This window comes from Bolinopsis microptera, chromosome 7, assembly GCF_026151205.1.
Source record: "Bolinopsis microptera isolate Bmic1 chromosome 7, MBARI_Bmic_1.0, whole genome shotgun sequence".
Taxonomy (NCBI): Eukaryota; Metazoa; Ctenophora; class Tentaculata; order Lobata; family Bolinopsidae; genus Bolinopsis; species Bolinopsis microptera.
In genome coordinates this window covers 19,304,602-19,327,264 of record NC_087078.1, presented here as the reverse complement: position 1 = coordinate 19,327,264, position 22,663 = coordinate 19,304,602, and the positions used below count along the sequence as shown (strand labels likewise).

Genomic DNA, 22,663 nt, shown 5'->3' with positions numbered 1-22,663 from the left:
GGCGATTTTGTTCATTTTTTGCGATTATTTGATTACAGAATCCACAGTTAGGTAGATATTGAGCTGATAATCATAGAGAATGTGTAGTTTAGGCTTACCTTTTGCGTTAAGTTAGTTTCATTCAAAAATATTGATATCTGATCAATTTATGGGCCAAAATCGATCAAATTTGGTGCGTATGCCCAAATATGGGCATACGGTTTTTGGCTCATAACTCAGTCATTTTTTATCCAATCTTGACGAAAATTCACATATCAGTTCAAATCTGTGTTTTGAGCATATTAAGATGATTTGGCATAATTGGGGCCAAAAATGGTCATTGTAACCAATGCTAGTGTCCTTGTTTCGGATTCTGTCATTGTAACCAATGCTAGAGTCCTTGTTTCGGATTCTGTCATTGTAACCAATGCTAGTGTCCTTGTTTCGGATTATGTCATCGTAATCAATGCTAGTGTCCTTGTTTCGGATTATGTCATCGTATTTATCATGTCCCTGACAAATTTGTACATAGTGTAAAAGTGTAAAGTAGTTATAATATAAAAATATGATGTATTGGTCAGGTGAAAGTTAAAATGACCCAACTAATAACTCAAAATGTGCCTCAAATCAACAATCTCAACAAACGTAATAATATAACTCCAATAATAACATAATTATAATAATTAACTGTAATTATCTGATCCAGGTACCGGCCCCCAGATGTGCTCCTTGGTTCCACTGATTACAGCACATCCCTGGATATGTGGGGTGTGGGGTGTATCTTCGCTGAGATGATATCTGGTATCCCTCTCTTCCCCGGGATGAAGGACGTTAAGGATCAGCTCGCTAAGATATGGCAGGTTAGTTCTATGTTAAGGATCAGCTCGCTAAGATATGGCAGGTTAGTTCTATGTTAAGGATCAGCTCGTTAAGATATGACAGGTTCGTTCTATGTTAAGGATCAGCTCGCTAAGATATGACAGGTTCGTTCTATGTTAAGGATCAGCTCGCTAAGATATGGCAGGTTCGTTCTATGTTAAGGATCAGCTCGCTAAGATATGGCAGGTTCGTTCTATGTTAAGGATCAGCTTGCTAAGATATGGCAGGTTCGTTCTATGTTAAGGATCAGCTCGCTAAGATATGGCAGGTTAGTTCTATGTTAAGGATCAGCTCGCTAAGATATGACAGGTTCGTTCTATGTTAAGGATCAGCTCGCTAAGATATGACAGGTTCGTTCTATGTTAAGGATCAGCTCGCTAAGATATGGCAGGTTCGTTCTATGTTAAGGATCAGCTCGCTAAGATATGGCAGGTTCGTTCTATGTTAAGGATCAGCTCGCTAAGATATGGCAGGTTCGTTCTATGTTAAGGATCAGCTCGCTAAGATATGGCAGGTTCGTTCTATAGCTTTCTCTAAATTATGTGGGCTTTGCAGCTCCGCCATTTTGCAGAGCTCTGGTAATCTTCATATTCCCCTTACCTAATTGTGTTGGTGAATTTGTCAAGATGCGCGGTAAGGATTCCCTGTCAGTTCTGATTTTATCATAATTTTTACTCTTGATCCTAATTTCTCATCAACCGTATCAATCTACTGCCCACTCGTCTCACTCGAGTGAGACCTTTAAAGGTCTTATATCCTAATATTAAACCTTTGTTTATCACGTATTTTGATTATAACTATTTTATTCATGAGAGAAATAGATCTTATATATTAAGCATTCCATTCCATTGGTTTTGCCAGAAAATACTTAAGATATTCAAGATATATTCTGTTTTCCAAAACTAAGATACGGTTTAATTTCCTCGCTTATCAGGTTGGCGTTACGTTATTTGGAAATTTTCGGTATTGAATCATGATTCGATTTGAATGATATCAATGCTGCGGTGTATTTGGCGGGAATTGATTTCATAATCATAAATCAAGTTAGACGAAGGCTGTTCACCATTGACACAAGGATTTTGTTGGGAAATGTGGAAAAAATGTCCCCCTTAATCGAGTTTAACCTTTGTTTTTAAGCCTTGCACAACTAGATATATTATATATAAGTGGGCGGAACAATATTTATATATCGCACGCGCCCGCACGTGCTCTTTTACTAGCGGGCTGCGCGGGCCCGCTGTAGCAAAAAGAGTCCGCTGGTGGATATTGTTAAGTGGACGGTTCTACTTACTAATCTTTTAAGACCTTTTGTCATTTGTGTACCGTACGACCACAGAATAATGGCTTAGTACCGTTTTTGCTGTTTCGTCACACACCTTTCTTTTTATCTTAGAATAACATCTCTCAGCTATAGTTTGTACTATAAAAAGATTATATTCATTGCAGCTAACTTAACGTTAAATGGCCTCAGATCGACAGATCCAGGTCTCAATTTAGAATAGTCCGATGGATCGCATATTTATGTAACGCGCGGTCTTATTTTCTTTATGAAAATATTACATCTGACCCGTTTACTGTATCAGAAAGTATTGCTTCGATCGCGCGTGATTTAGGAAACAAATAAATGTGAAACTTTTACCCGAGCCCTGTCCATTTGAAGCTTAATTAGATAAATGAATTTCGTGTGATATTACATTCAAAATCCTCATATGAAATGGTCCGGGATTTCCAGGTCCTTCCGTCTAAATTGTCACTGTTCCCGGGGCTCGTTTCTAGAACGCGCATTCAAGTATCTCTGATTCTCTAGCTTATGGACCCACTTACAATTAATCAACCTTGATTTGCTTGTGCTTCAAATAACTGTCTTTATGTTGTCACAGTAGCACTACTGTGAAAAGATAAAGACAGATTGTCCTCATTCATGCTTTAACGATATCTTTCTCTACTGCCATTTTCAACCCTGGCATCAGTGGAACGAAAAACTCAATTTAGGTTTAGTGTTTATTTGTTCACCATGAAATTATTGCTGAGCAAGTGACTGTATCAAATTCACTGACAACTAATCCTGCTATTTCAGATAATGGGGACACCTACACCACAAACCTGGCCCAATTGTACCAAGTATTCTGACTGGGGTAAACGTAAGTCAACTTTATTATCTTAAAATGTGTAGTGACTCCACTCAAGAGCGATATTGAATTTAAAGTGGTAACCGAGGTAACCATATTAAATTACCCACAATTTTTGCAGGAAAGTACGAGAAATATCCTAAGCAACGATTTATAGATGTTATCGCCAAGTAAGTACTGAATGATGTTTGAATTGGCTTCATAATAATCGAGTTAACTAAGTGAACTATACAAATGTTCGGCAAATAACAACAATTTATTAAACTGGTTTGACCTTAATTTTTTGAATTGGAAGACTGTATCAATTACAAACGATACTCCCAGATAGAGTTGGCGCTCAAGATCACTTCATGTGATCTTCAAGATCACTGATCTTGATTATGTTATTTAGATTATAGAAAGTCAAGGTAGCTTAAAAGCATTATTTCAACCCTAAACCATTTCACTTTTCAGTCTCTCAGACGATCTTGATGGTGAAGATTTGTTGTCCCAGATGTTAGTGTTTGAACCCAGTGAGCGTATAGCCGCGTCTGTGTCTCTAAAACACCGTTATTTCGGAGTTCTGCCTGAAGCTGTGCATCACCTTCTACCAAGTGAGTTTACTTTCTTGTCCTAGTCAGTAGGGTATAGATAAGGGTTCTGGATAGTTGTCCTAGTCGATTGGTATCTTGCGGTTGAGTTGAAGTATCTGCCTGAATCCCTTAACGTACGTAACCAGTTACGATTGGTTCAGGGAAATTTTTTTAAAATTGTTATTTTTTATTTTCTGAAAATCTAACAATACATATTTTTAGTTGAGTCGATATATCTCAACGAGCTTGTTGAGTTTCCTGGATAGTAGACCGCCCGACTAGGATCATAGATTCAGACGTTACTACCGACCAATGGGACCCCCCACCTCTGTCCCCACAGGATAGAAACCGGACTGATGAATGAACGCTGTGACGACGATTTTAACTGCATTCACTGGACTGTGCTCATCGTGTAGGAAAATATTTAAATTGAAACTCTATGTCAGTGTTTGGCTGGTTGTTGTGATGTCGTATTTTTCAATAGGTAGGTATAGTTTTGATGTTTAGGATCTAGTACTATCGACTTATTGAATTAACCGGAATTTGTGTAAATACATTGAATATTTTATTGATTTGACAGTACTATTTATTATGAATCAAAATTCCGGGTGAGATTGGTAGCTTCCGTGGTTTTTTATGTAAAAAGTGATAATAATGACAATAACTTTATTGTTATCTTAACAAATCCGGATTTTAGATGAAGGTCATTGTAGACCAGAAAGATTTCTGGAGGCCTGATTTTAGACTAGATGTATTTGTTTGTTTATTTTTTCTTTTAGCAGAACGTTTGCTTATTAATGGGTGTCTTTTAGGTCGTCATTTTACTATTTTACGAGAGGAAGTGTTTGTGTTGTAAGCCTGTGTTAGGTTAACTGTTACTTAACTTTACTTTAAATAGTTTAATGGTGTCGTGCTGCTAGATGTTTTGTTTTTATTATATTATTAAAAATCTCATATCTTGTGAAGCTGAAGCGCTTTGAATAATTCGGAGAGAATCCCCTAGTAAAACTATTGTGTATACCCAGAAAATTTGTATTGAACGATCTAGATAGTCATCCACCTTGTGTAAATATTAATTCTAGAAAATAATAATGTCGTTAATTTTTATAACAGTTTTTAAAGTAGTCATAAATAGTAAATATCATCATTACGATTGTTGTTGTTACAGTTAAGCACTCAATCATTGTATTTAAGGAAATTAAATTGCCATGTAAAAGATAAATAAATTTCAATCGTGTGAAACATCTTATCGGTGTTAATTTTTCCGGCCCTTAGGGGTCGTTCACATATTGCGTAATCAGCCGAGGGGGAGGGGGGTTTCCAAATGATTACGCTAGTGTAATTTTGACTCAATAGCTATTTGTAAAACTGATTAATATGTGAACGACCCCCTAAATTTCAATTTTGAGAGGTTAGGGCCTGAATGCTTTGTTTATTACTATTGTTCAATGGCCATGTTTCATCTGTTAGCCGTTCATTGAAGTTCAGAATTCAAATGTCTCCGCTCTAAATTGGCTACGAAACATTGATGAGCTATTATAAACACTTTAATTAGGTTGAAAGAAGAAGATTAGGTTCATAATTTAGTATATTAACACCTTGCCGTTGACAGACCCAATGTTTCAATATGCGAAATTATTCGATAATAATATTCAATGTTATTTGTATTTTTCCTGTGAATAATGTGATTAAGAATGAAATAAGAATTTCTGATTTCTTTAATTCGAAGTCTAACGTAATTGTTATTAATAATTGCAAAGCGGCTGTGGGAACTGTTAATGTTATTTCATATCTAAGACTAAACGCTAAAGGAATTGCCTTACCCATACTTGACCCGGACGTCAAGCATATATTATGATACTAGTGTAACACGGCCTTCGGCAGGGATTTCACTGCCGCAGTTAAAAAAGGTAGGAGTATTTACTATTTACCCGTTGTGTCAAAACCCGCATTAGGTGAGCAATTCTATTCGGAGTGCCCTCACAAACCAGGGCAACAAATAACCGTTAAAAGGCCATTTTCCGAAGTTAAAAAGTTCCGGTATCTAGGTTAAATACGGAGTGTTATAAAGTTGTTGTACTCTATAAGTGTATATTCACCTACAAGCATAACTGCTTGGCGTGATGAGGTACATCTTTGATTGGTCGAAGGTCTTTCAACAACACAGCATCATCACTTTCATAGTAGTCCCCGGCTTATGACGGGTTCATAGCGGTATTAAACATGTTTTTCTGGGCCCAAACATTCTACGCTCCTACTATGCTATTACTGGTCTCTTGACTAACTCCCAATCATCTGTCCATATGGTAGTGTTTCTGGACAAATAGATGGTATACGATGCCCTCAGGCTGATCTCAGCGATCTTCATGCAGGCCTTCTTCTTCTCTTTGTTGTTTACGTTCAGGTGGTTCATAAAGGTTGGGAGGCTATAGTTGTAAATGCCTCGAGCTCCCACTTCTACTGTCTGGAGCTTGCAAGCCCATCCGTTGGCTTCTATCTCTTCTGTCAGCTGCTGATATCTCTTCATCTTTCGCTTCTCTTGATCAGCAAAGTTCTGCTCATTTCCACAAGTCAGCTCCATTAGATAAACCTTCTTTGCTTTATCTGAATAGATCACTACATCAGGTCTTAGTGGTGTAGCTACAATGTGCTGCGGGAAGTTCCTCTGTCTCTCATCCTCATCAAATATTATCTTCCAGTCGTTGGCATCTGAAAAGAAATATCTTTGGGTCTTATGATGAGTTGGGTCAGCTAAGGTAACCTTCTCGCGCTTATTGCCTGCCTTGTGAAAGACCGACGGTGCCCTCTTCGATTCCTTGGCGATGTCGGAATTAAACTCGTCAATCTGTGATGAAACAGTCTTCATGATTTCACGTAGGACCTGATCATGGCGCCAGTTGAAACGTCCCTATCTTAGTGCAACCTTGCAGAACGTGAGGATATGATCGAGTGTCCCTTGTTTGCTGCAGAGTTTACAGTTTCCTGAAACGGCTTTATTCCAAAGCTTTAGGTTGCTAGGTGTTGACGCAGTGTCATGGATAGCATTGACATGAAACTTTAACAGTTCCGGACTAAGTTGATAGATCAGGTTATTCCACGTGGTGTCGAATGTCATTGTATTTTCCCATGTGAGAAAGAGGTTTTGCCGCTTTTTGTCAAAAAGTGAACAAATAAGTGTCTCTTCATCAAAGGTCCTCACCATGTTGGTTAGCAGTTTCCTCTCTGATGTGTCCTCATATCTTGTCCCATACCCGAGGCCAGTTGTACCAACTGCAGGTTTTCCAACTAACTCTTGGAAGTAAAGTTGGCGCTGACGGTCTTTCAGCTCTTTGGGATAAGACCACATCTTCTGTGTGTCTGCAATAGCCTTATGGTTAGAGTACACTTTTTTGATGTAGGGGTCACTAGAGTTACAAAGTTGGTGACCCTTAATAAGTTGGATGACTTTGTACTCAGTGCAGATGTTTTTCAGCTGCAATCCTTTCTGGTCTCTACTCCTGTAGAGGACGGTGGTGGTGCAAGGATGCGCAATCCCTAGCCACTTCTTAAGGTATCTGTTACACAGTGCCTCAAGCTCTCTCACAAATGTGATGGGTAGGTTATAAACAGTAAACCCCCATGACATCTTACTAATGATGAGGTGGTTATACACCCACGCCTTCATTGGACCGGTGATTTCATCATTAGACGTTGTTTCCAAAAGGTCCTCTAACTTCTTCTTGATCATGGACCGAATCCTTCACCTCAAGATCTACATACATGTACATTCCTAGGAACTTCATTGGTGCTTGGATAATGGACGGCACCTGTTGTTCGCTTAGTACAAACTCTGCATCATAGGTATTGTACTTTCCTCCAGTACACTTCATAGACATAGACAGGCACTTCGATGGTTTAGCCTTCATTTTCTTCGACCAGTCCAGGAACTCTTCTACTACCTTTAACATCTTCTTCATCTCCTTCTCGCTCTTCGACAACAGGGTTAGGTCATCAGCAAATGCTTTCTTTGAGGTCTTGCTATCACTAAAGCTTGGCTCATACCCAACTTGACTGCACAGTACAGCTAGAAGTTCCAGTAGGATGTTGAATACTATAAGGAATAGTTTTAATAATAGTTTAAATAAAAGGGTCCGAAACATAATTTGGTCCAAAAGATAGTATGTACTTGGTAATCATTACCGTAACACTTAATGTCAGGAATTGTATCAGGTCGACCTGAGGTCGTGACCCCCATTAGAACAATCTCGAAAATCGACTGTAGAGTGATTTAGCACGCTCGCGATATTTGATGGTGCGCGACTTTTGGAACAAAAGCAGTTGTAAAAGTTGACCATTGTTAATGATCAGGCCCGGCGCGCGCTACTTCGTAGCACTTGCCATTTCGAGAAGAAAGCGGCGCGCGCTACTTCGAAGAAATTTAGACGAGTAACATCGTCAATTGTAAAAGTTGCGTATTTTGGCGTAATTCGTTGATTTTTGTCGTATTATTCTGTCATATCTTCGGTTCCTTGACACTTGAATGAGATCATTCTGAAAATTAGTGAAGACCTTCCAATAGGGCTTTCACAACTGTCCGAAAAATTTAATGGATATCGGAGTTGATATAATAATGAAAATGGGGCAAAATACGCTGCTTTTATGTTTTAGCTGTAACATAATGTTTGATTGTTGGATATGTTTTAAATTTTTCGGACACTTTCCTTGTAAGTTTATAAGTAAGCTAACCAATTTTTGTTAAAATTTGATCAAGGGAAGGTTACTCAATACGCATTTGTTTCAAGAATTTTGTGCTGGCCGAAATTAGCGCTAAAAAACCATCCTACAGTCGGCACGCGCGGCTCACTGTCGATGGCGCACTTATATACCTACTTGTTCATTGTACATTTAATGAACCCTTGTCATACGTTGTATGACCCGCCGCGCACGAGTGCACGGCTCCCCTATTTTTTTAATTTTTTTATTAAATACTTTTCAAATTTTACAAAGTACAGCAATAGATGAATATAAAATAGAATCGTTCAAAATATCGCCCCCATCTGTAAAATATGATGGGCACCCAAACACGGTAAACACATAGTGAACTATGTCCGCAGTAACTTGGACCCATTACATCGAATTAATCTAAATCCAAAAATTTATGAAAAACTATTTAATAACAAACAAATCCATGGTGAATAACTGTGGATATAGAGTCAAAATTGGTATTTCAATACGTCAAATTCCAGATACATTAGATACAGGTCTGATATGGTCATTAATGTGTGAGGTGTGCGGGTGAAGTGTGATATGATGTTGAAAGTATAGGAAGGTAGATACAAAAATTAATAAAACAAAAATAATAATAATATGGGGAGCAAAGAGACTAGGCTAGGCTGTTGTTTCACTATCCAATAAACATTTCCATAGATGCTCAGTGACCTCAGCTTTGAAAACACTTGTAGACACAATCTGTCTTACCTGTAAAGGGAGTCCATTCCACAGTATATGAGTTCTGTAGAAAAATGATTTTGCCAGTGGGCTATTTGAGGTACATAAGGTGTGTGAATTCTGACTTAACTTAGGTAAAATTGATGACACAATAGACAGACTGTCGAGGTGGCAACGTCTTAGTCGAGAAGTGCCCTGATATAAAGTGAGATAGTGAGGCAGCCATACAGGAATTAAATTGTTCAGAACTTTGTGGAAAAAAATAAGATCATTCAAGTCAAACTTTTGAGACAAAGGGAGAATGTCGACAAGCTTGCACTTTTTGACATATTGCTCAGGTGGATAACTGCGGCCCTCTTCAGACAGAATCCATTTAATAGCTCTCTTTTGGAGACTTTCTAATTTATCACTAAGTGATTTATAACAAGGGCGCCAGATTATGGAACAATTTTCGAATTGGCTACGAACCAGGGAGAGGTAAAGCGCCCGGCGACGTTTCTGATCAATGACAATATGGCCATCTCTTCTGACCATACCAAGTTGTTGGCAGGCCTTAGTATAAATTCTGTCGCACTGACTATTCCAACTGAGCTTAGGAGTAACATCGACTCCAAGATCTTTTTCTAACTCTACATACACAAGAGGAGAGCCATCAAGATTATATGCGAATGGAGGAGATAAAGATGGTTTTCCTGAAACAATGAGCACTTTACATTTTGCTGGATGGAATCGCATTTTGTTTCTAAGTGCCCAGTCAGAGAGATAGTCTATATCCATTTGTAAATTGGTATTATCAGAAGATGAATGTATTTTACGCCAGATTTTTGTATCATCGGCATACAAAACAATATCAGTATTATCCGAAAGGCCAAGAGGAATATCATTGATAAACAATACAAAAAGTAAGGGACCAAGGATAGAGCCCTGGGGGACACCAGAATTAACTGAGAGGGTAGATGACATCTCATTACCAATAACCACTCTTTGGTAACGGCCTTGAAGGTAATTGGTAAGAAATTTGAGAAGTGTACCATCAATGTTATATAAGGTCTTTAGCTTATGAAGAAGGATATCATGATTTACAGAATCAAATGCCTTAGCAAAATCAAAATACACAACATGATTGATAATGTTTTCGTTAAGAGACAATGCCAGGCTATCACAAAAATCAACCATATTGGTTGTGCATGACTTGTGCTCTAGAAAACCATGCTGCCTGGGATCAAGAAGGGTACTTGTCAAAGAAAGCAGTTTACGTTTAACAATGCGCTCAAAAACTTTCATGACTAAACAAGTAAGGGATATTGGTCTATAGTTTTCAACCTCACTTTTCTTACCTTTCTTAAATATTGGGACAACATTTGCAAGTTTCCATTCTTGTGGAATGTAGCCGCTGTTGTAGGATCCACGAAAAATGCATGTTAGAGGGTAAGCTAAACCTACGGAACAATTTTTTAGAATTTTACCGTGTATGCCATCTGGTCCCTGGGCTTTATTTGAATTAATATTTGAAAGAAGCTTACGAACATCCCGATGATCGAAGTCAATATCAAAATCAACATCATTGACATAGGAGATGTCAGTGTCATAAAGTGAAGGATCCGAAAACTGGTTATAAAAGAAAGAATTGAAAAGTTCAGCTTGATCTTTGGGATTGAACCGAAGCTGTCCAGAATAACGGTCGGGCGCTACTGCAAACGTGAGCAGTGAGGGCTCTGGTTAAAGCAATGTCTACGCAATGTCTACTTTTTTTCCTTCAAAAGTTTTCCAAGTGATTTGTCTGTCACCGGGATCATTGTGAATACAGTCTCGACTGTCTGTTAAGCTATCAAAATCAAAACTGGATCAGGTGTACCAGGACATCTTTGAAGAAGATCCAGTTGCCAAGGTTAGAAGGGTCGAAGTGGCTGCATACAGATGCAAAAATAAAAAAAGTTGGAATGTCATGAATGAGATTACTGGCAGAAAGGAGGCAACTCAAATAAGGGGCAATGGAGCCGAAGATAGGAAGGAAAGTTGGCTTAGGCATTTCACAAATCTGTTAGGGAGTACACCTGATGTGGAAAACAAGCACCCTAGCATCGAGACTCAATTTGAAGGACTCAACATCAGTACAGAACCTTTTACTTTAGAGGAGCTTACAGCCACTAAACTCAGGATCAAAGAAGGTAAAGCACCAGATGGCGTTATACCACCTGAAGTCCTCAAAAGATGGGACCTAGATGAAATAGTGCTGACCTTCTGCAACAAAGCCCTGACAGATGGTATTGCGCCAAATCAGTGGAGGATAAGCAACATCATTCTGGTCCCCAAAAAGGGAGACTTGACAGACCCTGGAAACTGGAGGGCGATATCTTTGACTTCACTTGTGGCTAAGACTCTTAATAGAATGGTGCTTAATAGGATCCATCTGGCTTTAGAAGGGGTACTTAGGGACACTCAGAATGGTTTTCGGGAAGGACGGTCTACCACTAGTCATATCTTGGCACTCAAGGAGGATTTTAGAGGGGGCTAGACAGAGAAATCTACCGGCAGCTTTGGTGTTTGTTGATTTTAAGAAGCCCTTTGATTTACTTCACCGGGGAATTTTGTGAATACTAAAGGCTTATGGAATACCGGACAGTATTGTGTATATCATTAATCTACTCTATGTCAACACGAAGGGCAAAGATCCTGATACCATCAAGTCCCTGGGTAACAGCACAATAGAGCATGTGGAAGACTTCACTTACCTGGGTTCTAGAATCAGAGACAGTGAGAGTGATATCAGGGTTAGGAAAGGAAGAGCATGGGGATCATGCCACACACATTTAAAAAACTTTGGAATTCTAAGCTTAGGAGGTCTATCAAGATCAGAGTGTTTACAGCACTAGTCAAGTCGGTGCTTTTTTACGGTTCCAAGACTTGGACTATGACGAAAAGGCTAGAGAAGATGGTTGATGGTTGCTATACGCGAATGTTAAGAATGGCCCTTAACATCAATCAATATCGAGACCATGTCAGCAACCACAGCCTGTACAGTGAACTTCCCAAAGTCAGCTCCAAGATAACCCAACGAAGGCTCAGACTTGCAGGTCATGCTCATCGACATCCGGAGCTGGCACTGAACAAACTGATCCTCTGGAGTCTGGAAGCCGAGTCATGGGCATACTAACAGGGGGCGACCTTACTTAACATTACTAGATAACCTAAAAGTAGATACTGGGCTGAAGTCAGTAGATGAGATAGCTAGACTGGAGGTCAGAAAACTGTGGAGGACAGAAAAGCTGTGGAGAACACTACCCGCCTTAGGCTTAAGTCAAGTCAAGTATATAATCAAACATTTAAGAGCTTGGACATTATTGATTGAAATAAATTTTCGTGCACATACAGAATATAATATCATATAGTCGCAAGCAAAGAGCACACAGCAGGCACAAATAAGTTTACTTCGTCACATACTCTTGATGATATGTACACTTGTTTGAAATTGAGCAAATATTGATATACCATCTTAAACACCCTATATTACTTACTGGATCAATCAACACTATTACAACCAGTCACATAAATTATTCTGTGGTAGTAATATGTGTTGTACTTTTTGTGGTAGACACTTCCAAGTGATACACTGTTAAAAACCCAGGTTTAGAACATACTGAATATTATAAATTAATAATATAATAACTTAAATATATAGCATCTCCTTCAACTAAAATTTGTTGAAATAATTTAGGTGAAATAATTTAGCTCAATCGGTTAAAAAATCTGATGTAAAATCATTTGTACAAAAGTTAAAAAGTGAATTTTTAAATGTGGTAAAAATGAAATCTACAAAAGTCTCAATGCGTACGTGCGTGAGAATATTGAAATTTGTTGCGCTCTCTACACGGTTTAAAACTTTGTGCATTCCGTATTTTAAAACAAAAATAAAGTGTTTTTCTTCAAAACTTAAACGTGACAGAGAATCTAAATAACTTCACATTCGATCTGTATTAGATTTGTGCGGTTAGATTTAAACATTTAAAAATAAAACAACTGTCATAAAATGTGATAATAAAACGTGTTCAATGTTCCTCCCAGTTTGCGGTAACTTAGCCTATCTGGTGGTTTACTATTACGTGCAAAGTTTGCTGGCAGAAGCAAATTAGGTTCTTGCATTTCAGGCTCAATATTAAGTTTCATAGTGCTACGGGTAATTTGTATGGCAAGCTCATGTGGTTTAAGTACAGGCTGTGCAGTGATAGGTTCAACGGCTGCCTTATGATCAGGCTATGCGGGTAGATTTGGATTATTACCAACTATAATCGAAGTTTCCGGCTCTGTACTCTCAGGTAAGCTAGCTTTCTTCTCTAAATCATATCAGTAGCTGTAGAACTCTGCTAATCTCTTATCTCGAGCTCAACTCTCTGTGTATCCGGATCTGTCTGTTGCGACGGCTCTGACACAACAGATCTCTTGATCATCTGGTCCAAATGCTTGGTCCTAAACCAACGGATGAAGCGTCCGTGTCAAGCTTTAACTCCAGCTCAGGGTTGTAGACTGATAGAACCAAGTCAGACGATAACAGTGCTTTTAACTCATCAAAAGTTCTCTTTTCTCTATCTCCAAAGTGGAAAGGAATGTCAGCGGGTCTTAAACGGTTTTAACCGTTTAAAAGTGGCTCGACAACTGTTGACATGTTGGGAATAAAACGTGAATAGTACTGTGCACCACCAAGGAATGATATCATCTCCGCTCTAGTAGTAGGATACGGTGCTCTCACTATGGTTTCAACTTTCGAACTCAGCGGTCTTATCCCGTCGGCAGATACTTCATGGCCTAGAAATGTCACCTTAAGCTCCATGAAAACACACTTGTCCAGCCGACATTTGTAGCCTTCTTTCTCTAGTGCTCTAATCACCGTTCTCACGTTCTTCATGTGACTCTCATCATCAGGTCCTGTTATTAGGATGTCGTCAACACGCCATGCCGTGTTCTCTGTCTTTCTCAAGGTATCATCAATCTTGCGTTCAAATATCAGTCCGGCAGATGAAATATATATGTATATTCTTTCTCACGGTTTTCGTGGAAAGTCGTGTTAAAGTTGAAGTCGTGGTGTCAGTAAAATGGCAACAGATATACAACCCCAATATACTGCGCCCCGATTTACTGCAAACCCCAATTTACCGTGGCCATTTTCTTTCCCCAAATAGGGCTTAACATACATAATGCGAACAATTATAACCCCGATTTACCGGGCTTTTTCCTTTCTCCCAAACTCCGCTGCAGGAGGTGACCGGGAATCCCGGTACCGGGAATCCCGGTACCGGGATTGGCAATTTTGAGCTATCCCGGTCCCGGTCCCGGTCCCGGTCAACCGGGTCAAGTCACATTTTTCATCCCGGTCGCGGTCCCGGTCCCGGTCAAATGCTGATTTATGATCCCGGTCCCGGTCCCGGTTAATTCAGGATTCTTGGTCCCGGTCCCGGTCCCGGTCAATCACTCAAATTTGCCGGGATTTTGACCGGGATCTTTTACATAATTTCATTCACTGTGATTTTAAGTTTTTACTTTCATTCATTGTGAATTTCATCTTTAAACAACCTCTGAGCCAAATAAAACAATGTTTAACATTGCTAAACAAGTTTAGGTAACTAATATCGTTACATAACTCATAAGTGCAAACTAACATCAAGTTTTCAACTCGGGCTACGCCCAATTGTCAATTGGAATTGGAGAATGAAACTGTTGAATAATTTGAGGGATCATTGATTGAGGAATGAGGAATGAGGGTGAACTTGAGTAATCAGTACATGAACATTATTGGTGTAGTACATTAGGCCCATGCCCCATATTGACGGGTTTACTTTAGTTTTTTCTAATTTAATATTCTAGTTATTACTTATTCAAATTGTTCAATTATAATGTAAATGAAAGTTGCAGCTTTCAATATGAGAATACCAGTTTTGGTCCCGGTCATCCCGGTCATCCCGGTAAAATTGGATTGTTGGTCCCGGTCCCGGTCCCGGTAAGATAGAAATCCCAGAAATTATTGGTCCCGGTCCCGGTCACGGTAAATTGATAATCTCAGTCCCGGTCCCGGTCACGGTCAAGTCACATTTTGTATCCCGGTCCCGGTCAGGACTAAAATCATGTCCCGGTCACCTCCTGCTCCGCTGCAAATCGGGGTATTACTGTTTCTTCTTCTTCTAACCCAATGACTTTAGACCTAGCTTCAAGATGATGGTCAGAGGAGGAAAGCAGTACTGTAAGTTTTACTTACAAGGTCACTGCAAAAACGGTGCAAAATGTGCTTTTGAACACGAACGGCCTAAGTGTCACTTCTACAGTAAAGGGATGTGTTTCCGTGGTAACCTGTGTTACTTTGTCCACGCTGAGCCTGAACATGTAAGTGGACTTGTATTGTGAATAATAAACTTTGAAACATTGCTTGTAACAGATTTGACACATTTATTTCATCTTTTTGTCACGACATAAACACTTGTTAACGGCTTTTGTTGTAGACTGATGCTGCGCTGATGATAACAAAGATAGATGAGATAGGGGCACTACCCTTCAAGTCCCCCCCACCTGTGTGCCAGACCAATCTAACACGTGATGGCTTAGTCAGGAAACTGAGGGGCATCCAGAAGAGAGCTGGTACGGTGGAGGACTACTATGAGCGATTCAATGAGGTATAGTTAACATAGTGTAGAAGTAATTGAGTATGTTGACAGACTTGTATTTACTCTTAACACTAGGCTGAACTGCAAATAGCAATCATTATTTTAGGTTTGATATTTCGATGGTTATAATTTGTTCAAATTAACATGCATCTTAATCGTTCTGAATCGTTAGAGACAACTTGCAATTTTTAGTATCTTAAGTCATTTGCCTGACTTTGTCATTCTCCTTAATTCTAATGATATTTTACAAATTATTTACATTACATTAAGTTGCATTACATAACACTGTACATAACGCTGTACATTGCATTACTTGTTATAATCATAGAGATATAGTGTACACTGTGCGTCACGTCATGATAGTCGGTGATATTTATTGGGAATATTAAAAAGGAATTCTATTGTTCAACTAATTGAAACAGGTATTGGAAGAATTTTACCTGTACGAGATAACAAGAGACGATATGATCGAAGTGCTCCAGATACTATGTGAAGACGATGAGGTCACCAACGTGTACAAGTAGGTCTCTTTAAGTTGTTATACCAAATTATCAGATCTAACATATTTAGTGACTAAGTATCACTTTGTCATTTATCTAGCGCCGTGCAGATGTGAAGTGTGTACAGATTTTAAATTAGGAGCCATGTTGTTAGGTCAGGTTAAGTTTGATGATGACTGGTAAGTGTCAAGGACAAAAGGATTTCGCGATTATTTTGGCCAAATTTCGCGGTACCGCGAAATTTAACAGGCTATACATTAAACTATACATAAAATTTGTCGCGGAGAATGGGAAATTTCGCGATTTCGTACATGCCGCGAAATCCTTTTGTCCCTGGTAAGTGTTGGTAATTACACTCTTGTGTCCAGGATAGTTATAATAATAGCAAGTTTCTTCTGCTAGTTACCACGTTTAATGTTTGTACTGCCCTTCCTCCCTTCCTCCCTACCTCCCTCCCTTCCTCCCTTCCTCCCTACCTCCCTACCTCCCTCCCTCCCTTCCTCCCTTCCTCCCTTCCTCCCTACCTCCTCCCTTCCTCCCTACCTCCCTTCCTCCCTTCCTCCCTCCCTCCCTCCCTCTCTCCCTCCCTCCCTCCCTCCCTCCCTTCCCCCTTCCTCCCTTCCTCCCTCCAATCCTGTGTCCAGGACAGTTATCCCTACACCTCCCTCCCTTCCTCCCTTCCTCCCTTCCTCCCTTCCTCCCTTCCTCCCTTCCTCCCTTCCTCCCTTCCTCCCTTCCTCCCTACCTCCTCCCTTCCTCCCTACCTCCCTACCTCCCTCCCTCCCTCCCTCCCTCCCTCCCTCCCTCCCTCCCTCCCTCCCTCCCTCCCTCCCTCCCTCTCCACTCTTGTGTCCAGGATAGTTATAATAATAGCAAGTTTCTTCTGCTAGTTACCACGTTTAATGTTTGTACTGCCCGCATCCCTCCCTTCTCGGCTTCTCCACCCTCCCTCCTTAGCTCCTTCCCTTCCTCTACCCTCCCTCCCTACACCTCCCTCCCTTCCTCCCTTCCTCCCTTCCTCCCTTCCTCCCTTCCTCCCTTCCTCCCTTCCTCCCTTCCTCCCTTCCTCCCTACCTCCTCCCTTCCTCTACCCTCCCTCCCTACACCTCCCTCCCTTCCTCCCTTCCTCCCTTCCTCCCTTCCTCCCTTCCTCCCTTCCTCCCTTCCTCCCTTCCTCCCTTCCTCCCTACCTCCTCCCTTCCTCCCTACCTCCCTACACCTCCCTCCCTTCCTCCCTTCCTCCCTTCCTCCCTTCCTCCCTTCCTCCCTTCCTCCCTTCCTCCCTTCCTCCCTTCCTCCCTTCCTCCCTTCCTCCCTACCTCCTCCCTTCCTCTACCCTCCCTCCCTACACCTCCCTCCCTTCCTCCCTTCCTCCCTTCCTCCCTTCCTCCCTTCCTCCCTTCCTCCCTTCCTCCCTTCCTCCCTTCCTCCCTACCTCCTCCCTTCCTCCCTACCTCCCTACACCTCCCTCCCTTCCTCCCTTCCTCCCTTCCTCCCTTCCTCCCTTCCCCCCTTCCTCCCTACCTCCCTACCTCCTCCCTTCCTCCCTTCCTCCCTACCTCCTCCCTTCCTCTACCCTCCCTTCCTCCCTTCCTCCCTCCCTCCCTCCCTCCCTCCCTCCCTCCCTCCCTTCCTCCCTTCCTCCCTTCCTCCCTTCCTCCCTTCCTCCCTTCCTCCCTTCCTCCCTTCCCCCCTTCCTCCCTACCTCCCTCCCTTCCTCCCTTCCTCCCTACCTCCCTACCTCCCTCCCTCCCTTCCTCCCTTCCTCCCTACCTCCTCCCTTCCTCCCTTCCTCCCTTCCTCCCTTCCTCCCTTCCTCCCTTCCTCCCTTCCTCCCTTCCTCCCTTCCTCCCTTCCTCCCTTCCTCCCTTCCTCCCTTCCTCCCTTCCCCCCTTCCTCCCTCCCTCCCTCCCTTCCTCCCTTCCTCCCTACCTCCCTACCTCCCTCCCTCCCTTCCTCCCTTCCTCCCTTCCTCCCTACCTCCTCCCTTCCTCCCTACCTCCCTTCCTCCCTTCCTCCCTCCCTCCCTCCCTCTCTCCCTCCCTCCCTCCCTCCCTCCCTTCCCCCTTCCTCCCTTCCTCCCTCCAATCCTGTGTCCAGGACAGTTATCCCTACACCTCCCTCCCTTCCTCCCTTCCTCCCTTCCTCCCTTCCTCCCTTCCTCCCTTCCTCCCTTCCTCCCTTCCTCCCTACCTCCTCCCTTCCTCTACCCTCCCTCCCTACACCTCCCTCCCTTCCTCCCTTCCTCCCTTCCTCCCTTCCTCCCTTCCTCCCTACCTCCCTACCTCCCTACCTCCCTCCCTCCCTTCCTCCCTTCCTCCCTTCCTCCCTACCTCCCTACCTCCCTCCCTCCCTCCCTCCCTCCCTCCCTCCCTCCCTCCCTCCCTCCCTCCCTCCCTCCCTCCCTCCCTTCCTCTACCCTCCTTCCCTCCCTCCCTTCCTCCCTCCCTCCCTCCTCCACCCTCCCCCCCGACTGTTATTGTAAAGTGTATTTACCTCAAATACCTCATACCTGTAACCTGATACTGAAAACTTCAGATTTACCATTACAACCATATTTGAAAACTGGTGCATTTCCTGCCGACATTGGGCCGACTTCTTCCTGGCACTCCTGATGGGAGATAAAACTGAGTTGACAGACGAACAAATGCTTGATGCTGTCAAGAACTTTGGTAAGGAACCCTTTTTTACATATTTTACATATCTGTGATTTCAATACACATTTTTTATGCATGATTATTTTTTCGGTTCATGACCATTTCACCTAATGTTAGTATTAGCTGTTACAAAATAAACGTCATCAGACCCTGGAAGTGAAATACAAATATTTTAAGTTTACAGTGTACGCGTGTACAGTGTACGCGTGTACAGTGTACGCGTCTAAAAGCAAGGCAGGAATGAAAAATATTGTAAACCGCTGATTTGCTAGTATATGATGGTTACCTTTTTCAGATTCAGAACAAAGTCTGGTGATGATCGGAACGCTGATTGTAGGTTTATTGACTCTAGAAAAGCAGGAGCTAGCACTGGCACTGCTTCTACGTCAATCTGATGGCAAGGTAATAATAACAGTTTTATTTAAATTAAATAAGGTTTTACTAAGTACTCCAGTAGCAGGGAGTAAGTTTTACTAAGTACTCCAGTAGCAAGGAGTAAGTTTTACTAAGTACTCCAGTAGCAGGGAGTAAATTTTACTAAGTACTCCAGTAGCAGGGAGTAAGTTTTACTAAGTACTCCAGTAGCAGGGAGTAAGTTTTACTAAGTACTCCAGTAGCAGGGAGTAAGTTTTACTAAGTACTCCAGTAGCAGGGAGTAAGTTTTACTAAGTACTCCAGTAGCAGGGAGTAAATTTTACTAAGTACCCAGTAGCAGCGAGTAAGTTTTACTAAGTACTCCAGTAGCAGGGAGTAAGTTTTACTAAGTACTCCAGTAGCAGGGAGTAAGTTTTACTAAGTACTCTAGTAGCAGGGAGTAAGTTTTACTAAGTACTCCAGTAGCAGGGAGTAAGTTTTACTAAGTACTCCAGTAGCAGGGAGTAAGTTTTACTAAGTACTCCAGTAGCAGGGAGTAAGTTTTACTAAGTACTCCAGTAGCAGGGAGTAAGTTTTACTAAGTACTCCAGTAGCAGGGAGTAAGTTTTACTAAGTACTCCAGTAGCAGGGAGTAAGTTTTACTAAGTACTCCAGTAGCAGGGAGTAAGTTTTGCTAAGTACTCTAGTAGCAGGGAGTAAGTTTTACTAAGTACTCTAGTAGCAGGGAGTAAGTTTTACTAAGTACTCCAGTAGCAGGGAGTAAGTTTTACTAAGTACTCCAGTAGCAGGGAGTAAGTTTTACTAAGTACTCCAGTAGCAGGGAGTAAATTTTACTAAGTACCCAGTAGCAGCGAGTAAGTTTTACTAAGTACTCCAGTAGCAGGGAGTAAGTTTTACTAAGTACTCCAGTAGCAGGGAGTAAGTTTTACTAAGTACTCCAGTAGCAGGGAGTAAGTTTTGCTAAGTACTCTAGTAGCAGGGAGTAAGTTTTACTAAGTACTCTAGTAGCAGGGAGTAAGTTTTACTAAGTACTCTAGTAGCAGGGAGTAAGTTTTACTAAGTACTCCAGTGGGGGGAATGCAACGTCAATTAATGTCAGTATTCCATAAAAACCCCAAACTGACATTGACATTAATTGACATTAATTGACATTAATTGACATTAATATGTCTTGAAATTTGAGATTATCATTATTCGATAAATATTCAAGATATTCACGTCTATGTAAGTTAGACCGGTTCAAAAAAAACAAAATGTCCTTGAATAATTATGAGTATGTTCTTATCTGTTGATCCTTAGGTTCAAAGACCACCAAAAAAAATTTCAGCTTCCAACTCTTCCATCTTCGGTCCCCACCGGCCACGCCCATATTTTATTGGTTTCTTATACAGGTAAAATATCTAGAATCGGCTTTTTTAGTATGAAGGAGTAATGTTAGCTGTTTAAGATTCGTTATTCAAATATAAATGTCATGAAGGCATTTCGTTTAATGTGGGTTTTAAGTTCTGATGATGTTGAGAACCACGCCCTTGGATGGCCACGCCCATTTAAGAAAATTAAATTTCGGGAAACCGTATTATTTTAGTTTTATTGTTTAATGATCTGAATTTTTTTCACATTTCACATTTCCATATGTGATAGTAGTGAATAAATTGATGATATAAACGTTCTAAAGTGCTAAAAATATGGTAGAACTACATAATCTCTGGTCGAAAAATATCATGTCAATTAATGTCAGTATTCCAAAATTTTGCAAAACTGACATTGACATTAATTGACATTAATTGACATTAATTGACATTAATTGACATTAATTGACGTTGCATTCCCCCCACTCCAGTAGCAGGGAGTAAGTTTTACTAAGTACTCCAGTAGTAGGAAGTAAGTTTTACTAAGTACTCCAGTAGCAGGGAGTAAGTTTTACTAAGTACTCCAGTAGCAGGGAGTAAGTTTTACTAAGTACTCCAGTAGCAGGGAGTAAGTTTTACTAAGTACTCTAGTAGCAGGGAGTAAGTTTTACTAAGTACCCAGTAGCAGGGAGTAAGTTTTACTAAGTACTCCAGTAGCAGGGAGTAAGTTTTACTAAGTACCCAGTAGCAGGGAGTAAGTTTTACTAAGTACTCCAGTAGTAGGGAGTAAGTTTTACTAAGTACTCCAGTAGCAGGGAGTAAGTTTTACTATGTACTCCAGTAGCAGGGAGTAAGTTTTACTAAGTACTCCAGTAGCAGGGAGTAAGTTTTACTAAGTACTCCAGTAGCAGGGAGTAAGTTTTACTAAGTACTCCAGTAGCAGGGAGTAAGTTTTACTAAGTACTCCAGTAGCAGGGAGTAAGTTTTACTAAGTACTCCAGTAGCAGGGAGTAAGTTTTACTATGTACTCCAGTAGCAGGGAGTAAGTTTTACTAAGTACTCCAGTAGCAGGGAGTAAGTTTTACTAAGTACTCCAGTAGCAGGGAGTAAGTTTTACTATGTACTCCAGTAGCAGGGAGTAAGTTTTACTAAGTACTCCAGTAGCAGGGAGTAAGTTTTACTAAGTACTCTAGTAGCAGGGAGTAAGTTTTACTAAGTACTCCAGTAGCAGGGAGTAAGTTTTACTAAGTACCCAGTAGCAGGGAGTAAAGTGTGGTGTGGTGACTAATCGTGTTACTCTTGTTTTTTATTGATCACGTCTAGAGGATGTACAGTAAAAGCCAGGAAAAGTCCCGGTAGCGTTACAAAGTACATACCTGTACAAGATGTATTAATATATATTACGAGCGATATAACATATTGTAATTGGCTCACTGCTAGCCACATGTACATGATAAAAAACCCGCCAATTTCGAATGTATTTCGAAAATGGATGTTACATGAATTTGAATATATTTCGATAATAAATATATAAATTTGAATATTTTTGGATGGCTCGGGAATATGAACAAGATATTAATTAGGAATATGAATAAGATATTAATTAGGATATCTCTTTGAGTTAAAATAACAGTCTTTACAGGATTTCTCGGTATATCTCAAGATCCTTGCAGCGTATCTTCAACCTAGTGTTATAGCGTCTTTTCTGCGAACACACATTCAGCAGTACAACGTTCAAGAAGACGAATTCTGCAGGTAATGTACTATTTAGTATGTACTTTAAACATATCGCCACTTACGTTCGATTATTGTGTTTTTAGCTAGTTTCACAAATACAGATAATTACAAATTTATTTATTGGGATGGGTAATTTTTAACCTGGTTTAGTTCCAAACCCTGACCACATTCAAGGCTGCGTCTCATCGCTTAATGAAGATCAGAAATCAAATAATATTCCTCGTATTCAAAGCTGATACAACTTACTTTTTGGTCAACAATCGACTAATGATAAATGAGCTATTTATGCGAAGGACCTTATATTGATATTAGGAATTTAAGCATGAATAATTTATGTGAACTGAATGAAATTAAATACAACAAAGTGCACCAAGTATCTTAACGTCTTATCCTCGGATTAGAAGTTTCAACT

At 40.7% G+C, this 22,663-nt stretch overlaps 2 protein-coding genes across 6 annotated transcripts in view; both read left to right on the top strand.

Moving 5' to 3' along the window:
- LOC134818056 (cyclin-dependent kinase 14-like) overlaps window positions 1–5,281 on the top strand; it is a 46,978-nt gene extending 41,697 nt beyond the window's left edge. For all 4 annotated transcript variants that reach the window (XM_063827466.1, XM_063827468.1, XM_063827465.1 and 1 more), the window contains exons 10-14: window positions 686–839; window positions 2,936–2,999; window positions 3,109–3,157; window positions 3,441–3,580; window positions 3,782–5,281. In XM_063827466.1, the coding sequence (XP_063683536.1) occupies window positions 686–839; window positions 2,936–2,999; window positions 3,109–3,157; window positions 3,441–3,580; window positions 3,782–3,825 (451 nt within the window). In that variant the 3' untranslated portion in view covers window positions 3,826–5,281. The remainder of the gene's footprint in view (window positions 1–685; window positions 840–2,935; window positions 3,000–3,108; window positions 3,158–3,440; window positions 3,581–3,781) is intronic.
- A 9,888-nt stretch (window positions 5,282–15,169) lies between these two features.
- The window catches only part of LOC134818351 (uncharacterized), a 36,302-nt gene continuing 28,808 nt past the window's right edge, over window positions 15,170–22,663 (top strand). The window contains exons 1-6 of one of the 2 annotated variants that reach the window (XM_063827862.1): window positions 15,170–15,355; window positions 15,472–15,642; window positions 16,056–16,153; window positions 18,672–18,805; window positions 19,086–19,192; window positions 22,148–22,269. In XM_063827862.1, the coding sequence (XP_063683932.1) occupies window positions 15,188–15,355; window positions 15,472–15,642; window positions 16,056–16,153; window positions 18,672–18,805; window positions 19,086–19,192; window positions 22,148–22,269 (800 nt within the window). In that variant the 5' untranslated portion in view covers window positions 15,170–15,187. The remainder of the gene's footprint in view (window positions 15,356–15,471; window positions 15,643–16,055; window positions 16,154–18,671; window positions 18,806–19,085; window positions 19,193–22,147; window positions 22,270–22,663) is intronic. The other variant, XM_063827863.1, reaches the window with a different exon arrangement.